The sequence below is a fragment of the Pelodiscus sinensis genome, chromosome 18 (genome assembly GCF_049634645.1).
Source record: "Pelodiscus sinensis isolate JC-2024 chromosome 18, ASM4963464v1, whole genome shotgun sequence".
Taxonomy (NCBI): Eukaryota; Metazoa; Chordata; order Testudines; family Trionychidae; genus Pelodiscus; species Pelodiscus sinensis.
The window spans coordinates 2,645,256-2,662,341 of record NC_134728.1 but is presented as its reverse complement, the minus strand read 5'-3'; the positions used below and the strand labels follow the sequence as shown (position 1 = coordinate 2,662,341).

The 17,086-nt window shown below is 61.0% G+C and overlaps 1 protein-coding gene across 2 annotated transcripts; it reads left to right on the top strand.

Annotated features, from left to right (window-relative positions):
- The first annotated feature begins 3,925 nt into the window (after nucleotides 1-3,925).
- SDCBP2 (syndecan binding protein 2) lies at nucleotides 3,926-15,967 on the top strand. 2 transcript variants are annotated; one of them, XM_075900908.1, is made up of 9 exons: nucleotides 3,926-4,162; nucleotides 9,800-9,876; nucleotides 10,246-10,315; nucleotides 11,142-11,251; nucleotides 11,726-11,887; nucleotides 13,063-13,238; nucleotides 13,325-13,496; nucleotides 14,167-14,258; nucleotides 14,730-15,967. In XM_075900908.1, the coding sequence occupies exons 2-9, from the start codon at nucleotides 9,823-9,825 to the stop codon at nucleotides 14,782-14,784; spliced, it is 891 nt and encodes a 296-aa protein (XP_075757023.1). In that variant the 5' UTR covers nucleotides 3,926-4,162; nucleotides 9,800-9,822; the 3' UTR covers nucleotides 14,785-15,967. The 2 variants fall into 2 exon arrangements, with proteins under 2 accessions (XP_075757023.1, XP_075757022.1); XM_075900907.1 differs by having other exon boundaries at nucleotides 3,927-4,162; nucleotides 11,723-11,887.
- Nucleotides 15,968-17,086: the final 1,119 nt, after the last annotated feature.

Here is a 17,086-nt window from a genome sequence, read left to right as displayed (position 1 = left end):
CTTTGGCTGCGACGCGGGCTGCTGCGGGGAAGGCCTGTGACCGCTCACCTGGTGGTATCAGACCCAGATGCCCATCCCCATCTCCAGAGCCAGGCTGGAGCATCATGCAGACTCCTGGGCCCTGTTCTTAACTCGGCCGCGGATGTCTGTGCAGCCGGCGGCGGCTCAGTTTTGCCACCTGTAGAATGGGTTTAGTCGTGCTGCCTTCCCCGGGGGTGGCGAGGCTTAATTAACTTTTGGGATGTGCCACTGACAGGGAGCTGGACACAGTTGTGTTCAGTGCCAGGGACAATGCACAGAGCCACAAGAAAGACCTCGCTACATTCTTGCACCCTCCGCCCCCACCCGCGACTGTACAAAGCTACTCTGTTAGGGAACGCCAGTACCAAGGGGCAGGCAAACCGTGAAGCCGGTAGCTGTTCCACAGTCAAGCGTGGGTGTTGTCAGATCCTGCCTCCCGCCCCTCCCCCCCCCCCCCCCCCCCCCCGTCCAGCCCCAAGGAACCCATTTGCGGCGATGCACTGGAGCTTAGCAGGAACAGCAGGCGCCTGTGTCCTGCAAATGGAAAGAAAACAGGGTAGGAGACTCCCTGGCCGGAAAAGCGAGCCCAGGCCTGCGCTTGTAGCCTAACCACTATCCTGTCCTGCTGCATCAGTGTCAGGGTGTCAGACCGACCCTGTGCCCAAGGATCCCCTAAGCTTTGCAAACAACTCTCAGCTCAGCCCCGAGCACGTCTGGCTGGCTAGTCAGCCAGGGAGTCACTGCAGAAAGGGCTGCAGGTCGCGTGCGCGGATAAGACTGAGGGGCTGCAGGTCGGACTCCCTGCTCCAGCACCCTCGGCACCTGGCTGGTCCCGGAGGAGGGATTTTGCCGGGCCAAGAGAGGTCAATTCTGGCCCAGCTGCCAACCTGCCGCCTCCGCCACGCCCTGAACTGGCCGATCCTGCCCTGAACTGGCCGATCCCGCCCTGCTGGGTTCCTGGCCAATGACCTGCTCAGGCTGCTAGTGGCTGCTGGCCCGGGACTGCCACCGGCTCCAGTCCAGGCTGCCCCACAGCTGCTGCCAAACCTGCCCCATGGCTGCCACCACCTGCCCCGCTGCCCTGCGGCCTGGCTCCCGGCCAGTCCCTCCCGCTGGCTGAGTCCCCTCCATTGGGGCTGCCTGGCCTAGGAACAGCTGTGGGGTCCTGCCAGGGAGTTGCCAGACCAGAGCATCCCGGTTTTCAGAGGTTCTGCCAGGCCTGTCGTTCTATTGAGACTGTGCTGTCTGGGGGTAGCAGAGAGTCCCTGGGGACGACGTGTCTCCGCGCCGGCCCATTCGGGTAGGGTGTTGGTCTCACCTTTGTGTGGCCTTGCGCAATATGTTGGCAAAACCCCATCTGTGGCAATGGCAAACACGCAAAGCCAGGGGGCAGGTGATAAAGGAAACACAACAAGCCGCGGGCGTGTCAGCGTAAGCCAGCGGAGGACGGGCTCCCTGTCTCCTTTCACTCAGGAGCCCGTTGGGGGGCAGGGCAGTTTTCTTGAGCTTTTGGGCGCTGGCTCCTGGGAAGCCAGGCTGCTCAGCAGCAAACGGTATTGGGGGGCACCTGCCTTGTTAGCTAGGAAAGGGGTCCCAGGAGCGTCAGGCCAGGCTGGTCTGTTCTTTTGAATCGTAGCCAGTGGCGTGCACCAGCCTCTTAGTTTTGGTTGAAGGTTTCTCTTCCCATAACGCAGCCCCCGGGGGTGTCATTGCAAGGGCTCCCCAGGGCTCCGCACAGGGACTGGGATCTCAGGCAGACGCTGGGTGCTCAGGCCCTTTGGAGGCAGAGGAGCTGGGATTTCTGGGCGTGGCCAGGGTGAGGGGCTGGGATGTCCCAGGGAGACGCGGCAAAGGGACTCCGGGTGCAAATTGTTGATCTGCAAGGCGAGCCTGGGATGGCCCAGAAGAGGTGGTTGGCTGACAGGCTGCTGGCGGCAGGTTCTGCCACCCAGCCAGCGGGGCTGACAGCCGCCATGGGCCCCTAAATAAGGTGGAGGGCTCGGCTCTCCCAGAAAGGGGCGGGGCCTCAGGTGGAAGGGGCGGGGCTGAGGCAGCCAGCTCGCTGCAGTCCCCGCCCCATCCACATTGTGCCAATGACTTAACCAAGAACCCTGGGCCCCTTTGAATTGCCGCCCCCCTCGCCCCCCCCCTTGGCCAGCCTGCACCCCGCCAAGCCCAAGCAAGGCTCCCATCAGCTGGCGTAACACGGTGACTCGCAGCCCCTCACCGTGGCCATGCAGCACTGAGCATTGCAAACACCCTGTCGTCATGGGGTCTCCAGGGTCACCTGGCCCCTGGCTGCAGACGGGGCCCTTTCAAGCCAATGGAATTGGCCGGGCCGGTCTCCCCTTCAGCGGCCCAGGCAGTGCCAGTATTAACAGCCCCTGGCTGTGTCCGTATCCTGCACCCCTGGACCAAGCGCCACATGAGCTCTCCTCTCATCCGGGGGGCGGAGGCTCCGATCGCCATGCTGGCCAAGCTTGTGGGTCTGGTTGCCGCTGGGGCCCAGGCTGTGCGATGTGCTAGCCAACGCCGGGCAGCGGTTGCCAGCGGCAACCAGGCTCTCAGGGAGGACCAAGGCCTCGCAGCAGCTTTGAATTTGTCCCAGAGGGTCACACGGCGGCGGGAGGGATTCGTAGCGGACTGGGCTGAGGCGAGGGAACGATGGGCAGGAGCAGCGACCCCAGCCTGCAGCTGGGAGGTGACATACTCAAGGCCACAAGGCAGAGAGCAGAGCCGGGAGTCAGCCCTGGTCCCTGCTCTGTATCCTCACCCGCTAGGCCGCGCTGCCCCTGTGCTTGATGTTGACCTTGCAGATAGGACGGGGGGGGGATTTTTTGGGGTGGGAGGCCTCTGTTCCACAGGAAAATCAGTCAGGGGCTGCACACAAGTGAGAAGGAAAAACCCCTCACCTGCAACTGAAAGACCCTCCTCACGCTCCCCTCACACACAGCTGGCAGGGGGGCAGGCTAGTAGATTTTTGTGCCCCCCCATAGGCTCTGGGGTGGGGGCCAAAACAGGGAGGGGTTCAATGTGTGTGTGTGTGGGGGGGGCTGCTGGGAAGCGCATGTGGAGTGTGGTGCCTGAGTGGGAAGGTGCAGGAGCAGGCTGAGCAGGGAAGGTGGGGGGCAGGAGCAGAGTGGGGGCTGAGGATGTGGGGGGGGAGGAGGGTGCAGGAGCAGGCTGGGCATTGGGAGGGGGGGTGGTCTGTGCTGCCATTTCCCCAGCCCAGGGGAGGGGGAGGGGCAGCGCTTGGAGCCACTTCCTCCCCCTGCCAGGCAGAGTCTGAGGGCTGGACCCAGCTCCAGGCTTGCCTGACTCCAGCGAGGCTCGGGGCAACGAGGCTGCAGGGCTGGAGTGCCAGCACCGGCTCCCCAATGCTGCAAGGGTGCCGGGAGAGCTGGCTCCAGACAAGTCGAGGGCTGGATCCAGCTCCTAGCCTTAGGTTCCCCACCCCGAGCTCAGGGAAGCCGTTCTCCAGTTTAGAACCTGCCTCCCATCTACACCCTGAGCCCCTGGGCCATTTTCGGGCCAGTGACCCGCATGCTAGGAGCGATGGTGGAAACGATGCCCCCAAGAGGCGGGGACTCCAGATGCCTGCGCAGAGCAGCCTGAGGCGCAGATGCCCTGCTTCACAGACTTTGGGCATGGGTGATCCTAGCCAGTGCTTATTTTGTTTAAAAAAAAAAAGTGCCAGTACTCCAGTTGTTGAGCAAAAAAAAAAGATGGGGTGGGGCCGGCCTTGCCCTTTTAAGACAAGCAGCCCCTTTAAGACACACGGCCCAGCCGACTGTCGAACATTTGCCTGTAGAGAGGTGCTGGTATGCTTATGCTCTGTTCTTTCCAGGTAAGCGCTGACTGGAGGTTCCAGTACAGTGTCCTGGGCAGTACCGTCACAAAAAAACCCCTGATCCTAGCACCTTTCGCCAACATTGAGCCTGGATGGAGGAAGACTTCCTCTCTCTCTCCGGCACCTGCCTGTTCCCTGGGCTGCCGAATTCCAATCTGCTGACGGCCAGGTCAGCTGATAGGGCGAGGCCCCGCCCAGACAGGCAGCACCTGCTCTTATAAAGTCACCGGCCCGTGGGAGAGGCAGGTAGAGCGTGCAGGAGAAGACACCTGCTCCGGAGCTGTCCCACAGGTAAGGAGGGATGCCCCTTCTGCATGGCTGTGGGTGGGATGTGTGAAGTGTCACCCTGCTTCCCCCACTCCACTTCCCCTTCTTTGGGGTGTTTGGCGTCCGCAGGGTTGGGAATCAAATCCTGGGGCGTGTGATGGGCTCCAAGTCAGCCCAGTTAGTCGTAGTATCCCAGGGCTGGAAGGGGCCTCAGGAGTCCTCGAGTCCAGCCCCCCGCCCATAGCAGGACCAGCCCCATCGAAATCATCCCAGGTCTGCATTCGACTCTGGGAGAGGCTGGTCCTCCTTGCTGGGCTGCTCCGCCCTGTGCTGTTTGGCCAGGGGGTGGGTGGCAGGGGCGGGAGGGGACACCGGCTGTTGATTTTTTAAATTGGGCTTTCGCTTGTTGTAACTGAGCACATGATAGGCCCAGGTTCTGATCCCTGGCAGCAGCATTTCCACTGGGACCAGGGTGACCCCCAGGTACCCACTTCACAACAGGATGGGGGCCAGTTTTTCCAAAGGGGGCATCGCCTGGGGTGCACACCGGCTGCTGAGAGCCTCGGGGCCCCGCCGTGGGCCCTGGGCACTGACACCTCTGGAGACAGGTTCCCCGCTAATGCAAATTGTCCAAGGCCCATGGAGTCCAGCTGGGCTCTGACGATTTCCACACCCCTTTGCCCCAGAGGGCGACGTTGCTGTGGAGCCTGGGGGCTCGTGGGAAGGGAGCGCTGCTCCCCGTGTTGGGAAATCGCTCTGGGATCTGCTTCGCTTTGTGGCCGTCCTGGCGCGTCCGAATCGGGCGGAGAGATGCTAGGACGCGGTGGGAGTGGGGGGGTTCCGCTACATTTTCCATCCGCTGGGGAGTCACCCGGTTCTGCTCCCTCGGGAGTCACCCGGTCACTGACTTGACTGCACCCTGGCTGGGTCCCAAAGTTTCTGGGCTGGGGAAGGCCATGACATTTGCCCAGCTGAGGTTGGGGGCTAGTTTCCATATGCCCGGCACTGCCTGTCTCGCTACCTCTGAACTCCTGGGCACTGGGGCAGGTGCCGAGGCAGGGCGGAGTGGGGGGCCCCCAGACCCAAGGTGATGCTATTTCTCTTGACTGCGGCTGGCCTCTGGCATGTGCTCCTGTTTTGAGATCCTGCACGTAGAATCCTGGCATTGACTCCACCGTTCCCGGCAAGCCTGATCTCGGGGGGTCGTGTTCTCGGAGCTAAGCTCTGTTTCCCTGCCTGCCTTTGCAACCCGCAGCCCTGCCAGTGGGGAAACAGACGGCCAGGGCTCCGGAACACCGTCTAGTTGGCTCTGACTAATCCTGACTTGAGCAATCCCCCCCCCCCCACACACACACACACAGAGCCGTCGCGGGTCGGACCGTGGCTGGCTGACGACAGCGTGACATGAGCTGGGCTGGGCCAGTCTTTGCTATCAGATCAGCTGTTTCCTAAGGACGTGGGTGGGAAGAGAGCCACCTCCTGCCTCTCTGGGGTGTTTAACACCAGGCTGGACAGATCCAGGGGGCAGGGCCCCTGGCTCAGATCCACGCTTCAGTGGAAGCTAGGCGTCTGGCTCACGTCCCTGCCTCCTACGCTAGTTTCAGAACGTGCCAGAGGCCAGATTCTTCCCCGGCGTAACTTGGAAAGCTGCCCTCCTTTGCACCCGCTGGGAACTGGCCGCACTCTGCAGGGGAGGTTCAGGCCAGCCCGCAGGAAGGGCAACAAGTAAAGCTACACGGCTGAGTCAAGCAGGGTCTTGTGTCTTCCACCTTCCCTGCTCGGTTTCCCAGCACTCCAGCTGCAGGTCCCGGGAGTCCGGCCTGGGGTCCGCCGGCAGGAGTAGGCCTCAGTCGCAGGAGAGGAGGATCCCATTTGATCTCGGTGCCACTGGAGTCTGGGCCCCTCTGTCAGTGTCGCGGGGAGGGCCCTGATGCAGCACACAGCTGGTTTTGTGGGGTTCTCTGTGGGTGGGACGCAGCCGTCGGGGGGCTCTGGTCTGACAGCTCTGCCCAGAGAGACACCCGCCGGGCTCGCAGCAGCGTGTGCTTTGCCGTCAGACCGGGACTTGCCATGAAACTGCGCTATGGCCAGTGCCGGTGTCCCTGGAGGGCCACCCACCGCCCCAGTCCGGCTGCCGGCACAGGAATCCTTGCAGCCCTGAAGGGCTGTCTGTACCCTCCCCCAAGTCCAGCCCCTGCTCCACCCCCACCCTCTTCCCACCCCTGCTGTGCCCTCTCCCTCCCCCAATAGCATCCCTTTCCGCAAACTCCTCCCCCATCAGACGCAGCCTCTGGTGGCCTGGCAGGGGGACAGCTGGGGTCAGCCCCTGCTCCCCCACACTGCGGTGGTGGGAGCCGTGGGGAAGTGGAGTGATGCAGCAGCCTCCCGGGCTAACCTGTGTATGGGACCCATCCTGTCCCCAGGTTGGGTGGGGCAGCCGGGTGGGGTGGGGTGTGGCCACTGTGGGGCCTGAGCCGGCCACGCTGAGCCATCCCATGGGTGGGGCAGCTCTGCGTCCCCTGCATCCCCCACGTGCCAGGAGCGACACGGAGCTCGCAGCAAGAACTGTCTCTAGCCCCATGGACTGCCAGTGCTGGGGGAGAAGGGGGCACAGACAGGGCTGGGGGACACGCGGGGTGCGGGAAGAGCGCAGGCTGGCAGGCAGGGCTGGGAGACAGGTGTGTGTGGGACATCCTCCCCGCCTCCCAGAGCCATTGCCGGAGTTGGGGGGAGGTGGCCCACGAGAACCTGAGAAATGGCCCTGAGATGAATTGTTTGAGACCCCTGCTGTAGCTCTCCCATTTGTGCCTTAGGCAGAGCGGAGGACGACCAGCCCTTGTGGCCGTTAGCCGAGGCCTCAGGTGACCTGGGTGCAAATCTGCCTCGGCCGTGTCCATCTGTGCGACCTGGGCACATTGCGCGTGAGCACCGTGCCTCAGTTTCCCAGCTGTGGAAAGGCGTTTAAGTCCACTCCCCTACTGCACAGAATGCCTGAGGCTGAATACCTCCAAGACAGGGCTGTACTCAGCTGTGAGGGCCCCTGAAGGGGCAGGCGTAGAGGTACCAAAAACGCACACAGAGGACTGCTGCTCAGCAGGCCAACATGAGGCTAAAACTGTGGGCCAGCTCCCCCCACCAAGTGACTCAAACGGACCTGTGGCTATTAACACCAGATCTATAGAAACAGCCGTACCGAGTGTGCTGGCCTGCGTGACTAATCGTACCGAAAACAGAGCGGGCTGGCAAGCCAGCTTTTACTGTTTGTGGTCCTTTTGCCTCCCAGGCAAATAAACTAGCCAGTTTCACCTGTGTTGATGGTCAGTTTCACCTTTTTACACCCAGGACCCCATCAGGTTGGGTGAGGCAGGTGAATGTTTATTCCTGTCTTGCCAGGGTCAGTGATGCTTAGGCTGTGTCTAGACTGGCCAGTTTTTCCCGAAAATCAGCCGCTTTTCTGGAAAAACTTGCCAGCTGTCTACACTGGCCGCTTGAATTTCCGCAAAAGCACTGACTTCCTACTGTAAGAAATCAGTGCTTTTTGCAGAAATACTGTGCTGCTCCCGTTCGGGCAAAAGTCCCCTTTGCGCAAAACTTTTGCGCAAAAGGGCCAGTGTAGACAGCTCAGATTTGTTTTGTGCAAAAAAGCCCCGATCGCGAAAATGTCGATCGGGGCTTTTTTGTGAAAAGCGCGTCTAGATTGGCCACGGACGCTCTTCCACAAAAAGTGCTTTTTGCAGAAAAATGTCCTTGCCAATCTAGATGCTCTTTTCCAAAAATGCTTTTAACAGAAAACTTTTCCGTTAAAAGCATTTCCGGAAAATCATGCCAGTCTAGACGTAGCTTTAGTGGTTTGCAAAAAAGTGTCTCATAAAAAAAACCCTCAGTTTGGGGGGGGCTAAGTTGATCTGAGAATTCTCCGTGGGGAAGGATTTGCAGTTACGTGAGGTACCTTCCAAGAGGCTCAGGCATTGTGATCAGCAACATATTTGTTTTTCCCCTATAGGCTGTTGTTAGCTGCAACTAGCATGTGTGTGTGTGTGTGTTTGATTCAGCATGTTTTGTGTGTGCGTCTCTCTCTCTCTCTCTTTCTCTCTCTATGGCCATAGAGGGCAGGGGCTGAAGCTGAGAACTGAGTAATTGTCCTGCCCTGGCCTTCGTTCATAGGCTCCATGGCTGGCTCCCTCACACACACGCAGAGGCACAGGTGTGCATGCACACGCGTCCACAGAGGGACATCTACACAGACACGATTCCTCCCCCACCCACCCCCAGCCAGTGCAGACAAAGGTGGGACAGAGCCGGGGCAGAGAACTGCATCCTCAAACCATCTAGAGTGGGGGAGGTGCCGCGGAGAGTGCGAGCGAAAAAAGGGTTCCTATCCCTTTAAGCGGCTGTGGCATTAGGGCACCCCTCCCTTTACGTGCAGAAACAGATCATGTGATGCTGCAGAAACTTGGCCTGGACCCGAAGCTGTATCCGTGCCAGGCCTCACATGACCAAGCTGTTTGAATGGGACTTTTCATGGGCAGCGCTGGCCGACACTGGCCGCTTGGGCCCAGAGCTCGGAGCCCGGGCAGCTCGCAGCTGTGGGGAAATTGAACTCCGGGGCAGGCATCCGCCCTGCTGCCTGTTCATTATGTGGGTATTAATGGCACAGCGGCAGCCATTCTGCCAGCCGGTCACACGGGCTAATGCCGCGGAACTTGGGCCGCTCCCAGCATTGGCTGTGGCCCGTCACCCGTGTGCTGCCTCAGTTTCCCCACCTCGCACCCTCGAACCACCCACAGCCACCACATGCTTTTCATTGCGTGGGGGGTGGGCCAAGCACCGACAAGGTTCGAACGTGAAGGAGGCATGACGCAGCAGAGTCCCCGTGCGGTTTCCACGGAAACCGCGGTGCCGTATGCAAACTGCGCGCACCCACGTGCGTGAGTGCCTGATCTCCGTCCTGTAGAATTGATGTGCACCAAGGACGGGCCACGGTGCCATCGTCTCCCACTGCGAGGCCTTTGCCCGTGATAGCCGAGCGGAGGACGGGGCGGCGTTTGGGCGGATCTCTGCTCCGGCTGCTTGGGAACAGAGTGGCGCCCAGTGTGGCTAAGAGAACCCAGACGGAGCTTGTGCACCATACAAGGCACTCGGGCCCGGTGCCGGTTCCTTTGGCCCTGCTCTGAACGCGCCTTCTTGCGGCAGCAGGCCCGAGACAGGTGAAACGTGGCGCTTTGGGTTTGAGAACTGCTGGGATTGGAGGGGGTCGCAGGAATTTTCACAGGGGGAGGGTGTTCCTGGCCCTGCTGGCATGATGCGGGGCTGCGTAGTAGAGTGGGCAGCGCAGGCAGAAATAGCTTACAGCAAGATGGGGGTGAGCCTGCTTTGTCTCCCTCTGGCTTCACGTCCCGGAGGCTAAGAACAGGCACGGTACACTGCAAGCTAGTGTGTGCCCAGCCCCACACCGACTGGCCCTGCAGAACCTGGGCTTTAAAGCAACCGTGCGTGAAGCCTTGAACCCCCCTAACGGCTGGGCACCCCTGGGACCTCAGCGTGCGCCGAATACGGTTTGACACAGAACCCTGCGCCTGCCGAGGGGGGATGGTTTCGTCCTGGCTCACTGTGTGCGCCAGAGCCGCTCGCTCACCCTTGCCTTGTCCTGTCCCTGTCCAGAGGTTCCTGCGCAGGAAGCCGCCATGTCAGCGCTGTACCCGTCCCTGGAGGACATGAAGGTGGATCAAACCTTGCAAGTAAGAGGCTGGGTTTTGGGGCTTGTTGGCACCGAGCTGGAGGAGCTCCGGGAGGCCCTGTCTGCATGACGGGGCGATGACGATGCGCCGTCAGCTGACCGTGCCGCGCGTCCCTCTTCGAGTGAAGGCCTCGGACACTGAATGCGCAGGGTCACCTCGGGGCTGGGGCTCAGCACCCTGCCTTGAGAACATGCCTCTCAGCTGATTACACTGAGCTGAAAGGGAAGGGGGGGGGTGGATTCACTCCATCCACCGACAGAGCACAGGGGCAATCCCTGGTGGGGGGGGGGGGGGTCGGGCCGGGGGAGGGATGAACCGACCGCACGCTCTCTCCCTGGGCCAACCAGCGACTTTGTCTTCTCTGAGCAGGCTCAGGCGCATACAGCGGCCAAAGTGCTGGCTGGGATGGCAGCGACCTCACAGCCAGCCCAGGTGACTGGTAAGTCCCAGCCGGTTCGCGGCGTCTGGCCAGGAGCGGGGGTTTGGAGGGACAGCCTCCCAGAACAGGCCTGGTTTCCATGGCATTTCAGGGAGCAGGGGAAAGCATATAATCTCCAGGGAACAAAGGGTTAATCTCGGCTGCACCCCCCCCCCCCCCCGGGAAGGGTCGGGGGAAGGGGCAGTGAACCGCCTACCTGGGGCGGGTAGGGCAGAGCTTTGCCCTGAGGCTACCGGACCCGGGCAGGCAAACTTACTGACCCCCCAAGCCGTGCATGACAATCTCCCCACGTCCCAGAGCCGGGGCGCGTCCACTGGGGCTGGGGGCTCCAGCTCTGTGGGGTGCCCCTGTGGGGTCCCACTCCCAGTGATGCCCTGAGCCCTGGCAGACGCCTCCCACACGGCCGCAGCCCCGACACCCTTCCCTGCCGGGCAGAAGCCCCTTTCCCCCCACCCTGCTGCAGGGCAGAGCCCGGAGCTCCCTCACAGCCTGGTAGGCAGAGAATCGGGGGGGGGGGGGGGGCGAAGGGCTAGACCTCAGTCCTTGCTGACGGCAGCGTGACTGGTTCCTGCCCAGCGCCAGGCAGGCGGGGCTAACCCCACCGTGCCCACTGGAGAGAGCCCAGTTGGCCCAGGAGCAGCTGGGGGATTGGCGGGGTCTCTCCCCCGCTGGGCTGAGGCGTCGCGGCGGCCGGATTTGCAAGGGGTGGGCATTACTGCTCCTCTCCAGGGGGCTGCTCGCCTCCTAGGGCAGGACAGGGCTCCAGGCAGTGGGCTCAGCGCCCGGTCGGCGTCGCTCTCTGACCCACGTTCTCTCTCGCCCTCAGCCTCGCCGGTTCTGTACCCAAACCTCGCGGAGCTGGGGGACTACATGGGCCTCTCGCTCGCCAGTGAAGAAGTCCAGAAGGACCTCGCCCTGATCTCGGCAAGCGACAATGTAGGTAGCGCCGTCTGTCTGTCCAGAGATGTACCCCTGTGTCCGTCTGTCCCGCCCGCCCTAGTCAGTGGCATCCTCGTCCCCACCCCTGCACGGCCTCGGGGAGAGGAACCTGCAGGCCGCAGCCGGGCAAAAGTTGGTCCTGGGAGAACCCCTTCCTGGCCAGCCCCTCGATGGTGCTCGCCGACGCCTCGTTGTGGGCTGTCCCTTGTCTCCGGGGAACATGCCGTATCCTGGTCTCCTCCGCAGCTTGGAATCCCTCCTCCCCCCAGAGCCCCCTGAACACCAGGGAACCCTAACGCAACCTGCTCCTGCCCCGGCCCCGTCGCTGGGCCCTGCACGGGGCATCTGCAATGTTCTGCAGCCGCTCTGGGGCAGGAACCTTGGCTGAGCCCTGTCCCTGCTGCTGTGTGCAAGGCAGGGTCACCCATGGCTCCTACGCGACTGTTCACGCGCCGGTTGGCTTCTCAGCAGGCAGGGGGCCTGGACCCCTCCTCCCAGGGCCTGCTGGTCGCCCCGCTGACGGGAAACAGCCTCGGGCTGCGCAGGGCGGAGATCAAGCCGGGTCTGCGGGAACTGCAGCTCTGCAAGGACGAACGCGGGAAGATAGGCCTCAAACTGAGAAGCATCGACAAGGTGGGTTCCCGGGCCAGTCCACGCCGCTCCCGGTGGGTTCAGTGGGGCCCGACCTGGCTCTGGAATGAAGGGGGTCCCCCTGACAATGAGGGAGCCGTGAGACAAATGCAGGGAGAAGCTAGCACCCTTGGGAGCATAGTGAGCCGTTGGGTCAGAGGATGCTCTGACTGAGCCAGGTACCCGGAGGCATAAGAACCTAAGAATGGCCGTACTGGGTCAGACCAAAGGTCCATCTAGCCCAGTATCCTGTCTACCGACAGCGGCCAGCACCAGGTGCCCCAAAGGGGGTAGACCGAAGACAATGATCAAGCGACTTGTCTCGTGCCATCCATCTCCAGCCTCGGACAAACAGAGGCCAAGGACACCATTTTATCCCCTGGCTAATAGCCTTTTATGGCCCTAACCTACATGAAATTATCTAGCTTCTCCTTAAACTCTGTTATAGTCCCAGCTTTCACAGCCTCCTCTGGCAAGGAGTTCCACAGGTTGACTATGCGCTGTGTGAAGAAGAACTTTCGCTTATTAGTTTTAAACCTGCTACCCATTAACTTCATTTGGTGTCCTCTAGTTCTTCTATTAATGAAGAACTTTTCTTTATTCACCCTCTCCACACCACTCATGATTTTATAGACCTCTATCATATCCCCCCTCAGGCTCCTCTTTTCTAAACTGAAAAGTCCCAGTCGCTTTAGCCTCTCTTCATATGGGACCTGTTCCAAACCCCTGATCATTTCAGTTGCCCTTTTCTGAACCCTTTCCAAGGCCAAAATCTCTTTTTTGAGGTGAGGAGACCACATCTGTACGCAGTATTCAAGATGTGGGCGTACCATAGTTTTATACAGGGGCAGTAAGATGTTCTGGGTCTTATTTTCTATCCCTTTCTTAATTCCTAACATCCCATTTGCCTTCTTGACCGCCGCTGCACACTGCGTGGAAGTTTTCAGAGAACTGTCCACGACAACTCCGAGATCTCGTTCCTGATTTGTGTAGCCAAATTACAGACGCCCTGTAGCCAGCCAGGTGCCAAGGTCGGCCTGGCAGTGCCCGCTGCCTTTCTGTCCCAAACCCTCACGTGGCAGCCCCCCATCCGGCCAGGCTGGCATCCCTGCTGGGCCCCTCTGCCGGCCACGTTGTGATGCACCCATGTGACCGTCTGGCTCCTTCTGGTCCCGCAGGGGGTGTTTGTGCAGCTGGTGAAGGCCAACTCCCCCGCCTCCCTTGTGGGGCTGCGCTTTGGGGACCAGGTGCTGCAGATCAACGGGAAGGACTGCGCCGGCTGGAGCACAGACAAGGCGAAGAAGGCCCTGAAAAAGGCCGCCCCGGAGAAAATCGTCGTGATCGTGCGGGACAGGTGAGCGGGGAGGGGAGACGCTTGGCGTGCTGCCCTCGTGAAGCGCCAGGGCCCGACTAACCCCCGTGCGCTGGTGCCCCCCTCAGGCCCTTCCAGCGCACTGTGACGATGCACAAGGACAGCACGGGGCACGTCGGGTTTGTCATCAGGAAGGGGAAGATCGTTTCTCTCACCAAAGGCAGCTCGGCCGCCCGGAACGGCCTCCTCATCAACCACTATGTCTGTGAGGTGAACGGGCAGAACGTCATCGGCCTGAAGGTAAAGGGGGAGCTGGGCCGGCAGGGGAAGATGCCCCTGCACATAACCCCCACTTCCCTCGGGGCCTGGCCCCACAACGGCGCCTCGCTGGGGCGGACGCCGAGTCGGGGCAGGGTGTCCTGCGGGTCCGGATTAGGCTCCCTTGGGAGGACCAGGGCCCGCCTGTGCGTTACCGGGTCTCCTTGCTAATTGCTGCTATTGAGCGTTGCCTGAGGCGGCTGTTGGAGACACAGGAGCTGGAGGGGAAGACTTTTAGAGCCGCCCTGTGTGTGGGACTAGAGCCCCGCACGCCCCGGGACTTAGAGACTCTCCCCCCAGACAGTGGCTCAAAGCAAGCTGGGACGTCTCTCTCAAATGGAGTATTTCTGCAGCCACCTCTTGGGGCTGTTTTATTCCCTCCTTCCACTGACCAGCGTGGCCCCCAGGCCTGGCGGGGGGGAGCCAGGGTCCTCGCTCACGGCAGAGCGAGACCCGGAGCGATGGCAGCGTCCCTCCTCGGCTGCTTTATCGGTGGCAGGAGGGTCCCTGCCTGTGCTGCTAGAGAGAGTCGCTGGGGGTTTCAGATAACTCCCCCTCCCCCAGGCATGCAGCTGTGCCTTCGCCCGGCAGCGTGGCGGGGGCAGCACCTTGGCCTGCCATATCCCGTTTCCCAACCCTCTCCCCGCTCCAGGACAAACAGATCCTGGATCTCTTGACGACAGCTGGCCAGGCCGTCACCATCACCATCATCCCCGCCGTGATCTACGAGCACATGGTCAAACGGTAGGAGGTTTTCCCCCACCCACAGCGCGTGTGCTCCTGGCTGGTGCGTCCCAGCCGGAGGCATCGGTGGAGGGGTCGTCGTGCTCGGCTAGGCCAGGGCCACGGGGCTTTTATGAGAGTGGGCTGTGCCCTCTGTGCCCAACCTGTTTGTGCCCGTGGCGGGGGGGGGGGGGGAGTGGAGGCTTTTTGTGGGACTATTCCTCTGTCTTCCTGTGGGGCGCTTCTCCTCTCACTGGGCAGGAGCCGGGGCCTCCTCTGTCACTGGGCATCCCCGGGTGCCCCATCCGCTAGGCTTGTACCTGGCACCAGTTTTTGGTGCTGTCTGTGACGAGCTAATTCCTCCCCTCCCCTCTCACTCCCCACTCCGCAGTCGTGTAAGTCGGAGGACGGAGTAGAGTTGCCAGGAGAAGATACTGGGCAGCTCCTTTGCACAAACCCTTCCTAACTGGCCTTCCCCCATCTCCTTCCTAGGCTGTCACCCAGCGTGATGAAGTCCTCCATGGACCACTCCCTTCCTGAAGTTTAACGTCAGCCATAGCTCAGAAGCTTCCTTCCTCTAAGAACTTGACCAAAGACTTTCGTACGGTGCCTGGGGAGCCAGGCGCTGGAGCAAAGACCGACTGTTTCCTTTAATCTTTTCTTCCGTCTCCTGGCCAGGCTGGAGCTCTCTTTGCCCACCCAAGCAGCTGGTGCCCAAAGGAACGCAGGGAGGTGGATGGGGGGAGAGACAAACAGAAGCGAGGTGCAGGACTGGGAGCGTAAGGTCGTTCCTGCTGGAGGCCTTGGGATGGAAAGGCCCCATGCCGAGAGCTAGCTTAATAAATTAAACGAACGCGGCTCCTAGGGACCGACTTAACCGAGCCCTGCGACTGGCCAGCGGGGCCTTTGCTCATTCCTCTTCGCACACGTTGGGCCATGGGGAGGAGCTACATCCGGGGCCAGTGGCTGTGCTCCGGGGAGGGTTTGCGGAGCAGGCGAGCAACCCCGCTGGGGTTTGTAACAGAGTAAAGGGCAACACAGGTGAGATTGGGACAGGCCTCAAGGCAGCAAGACAGGGGCACCTTAGTACACCCGCAGGAGCCCAGTGCCGTCCCAACTCCAGGCAGCATAAAGGCCCCAGTCCTGGCTCAGAACCCGGCACTCAGCACTAGCGAAGAAAGTCTTGCTCCTGTCTCCCTCATCCACTAGAGCCACGCCCGGCAGGAGCTGGTCGGCGCTCTGCCACCACGGCGTTGAACGAGAAACGCCCTGTCCCCTTGGCTTCATCGGCCTTCCTACTTCCCTCGTCCTTTCCCCCCCTACCCTGCCCTGGGATGCACATGAGACAGAAACAGGCTCTCACCACCCGGGCAGGCCCAAAAGCCTCGGCCACGTCTCCCCCACCCCGGCTTGGGCTTGGCCGAGAGCGCATTCGCATCCTAGGAGCGGAATGGACCTAGCGGAGATACCGAGTCTGATCCTGTACAGCCGTGCCTCTGCCCCGACGCCATTTCACCCCTCTGAGGCGGGAGAGCAACGGCGGAAGGCTTCCAGTGCCGGTCTTCACCACCGGCGGCCACGGCTGGCTCCATGGAAAGAGACGCGGCAACGACCCAATGACATTTATTACATCCACCAACAGACAGAGATTACAGGCCCCTGGAAACAGAAAGTGGCTACAGTGTTTAAGTTCTGTATTTAAAAATATATCGATAGATTTCTCTTTCCGATCCAATCCTACACGGATTTCTCGGCCGAGCTTTGGATAGTCTAACAGACGCGTACGCACATTCACAAATACAGTGCACGAGAGCCTGACATCCTACTTCCAGTTGCCCCGTTGGCTGAATATTGTCCACTTCTTGCCAAAGACTTTATATTACAGGATCAAACCCCACGCTCCTTCGCTGCTGCCTGCCGGAAGCCAGTGGTCCATTTTTATCCTGCAGCAAGCTCTTGTGTCCAAAGGATGTATATGGGGGATGGTCCAGGCATGCTGGACACAGGCTGGGGAAATACAAGCATGTGGCAACAGTAACACATGCAGCAATACCCCGCCCCCGCAACAGTCGGTGGGGAGGGGCGGGGATGTGACCAAGGTAGCCAGCCACCTGTGGTAGAGTGGAAATAAAGCGGTTTGACAGTCTGAGCTGGAGGGGGAAACCACGGGGAGGTGCAGCAGTGTGATCAGATGACTGGACCCCCACCCTGAAAGTAGCGCTAAACCATCCCAAAATCAAACTCTGCCCTCCCCCAAAGTGTGGGGGGAAATGGCTGTGGGCCGGGGCAGGGGAACGTAAGAGAAGAAACATTGTGAGTTCAAGTAATCGCCAAGGTAAACACAATCTTTGCTGCCTGGTTCAGAAGCAGGCGTGCGCCGTTCTGTAGGCAGGGTCCATGTGCATAGTTACCGCTGTGCACGGGCAGGGTGGGTACAGAAACTCAGGCCCTGCCAGGCAGTCACGTGCAGAGCAGACGGAGGCCAGGCCACCCAAACGCACCGAGTGGAGTTTTCGGGCTGCCCGGGCCAAGCTCTGCGAAGAACCCCGAACCGCTGGCTGGTGCCAGGGCACGGGGATGGGCCCGCAGGCTGGTGCTGGGCACCCGGCCGGGCAGAGGAAGGGGCGTGGATGAAGCCTCATTCTCTCCAGGCATTCATCCCCAGCTGATCCAGCTCTGCTGTGAGTTTGGCTTTTCAAGGCATGCCACGAGGCCACCCTCACTTGAAGACATTCTCTGCCAGCCTGTTTCAGACAGAGGACAGGGCTGTGCTCTCCCTGTGCCCCCCTGCTCGGTGCCCCCACCCCCGGCCAGCAAACCAGGGCTCTGTCACGGGCAAGTTCAGGCAC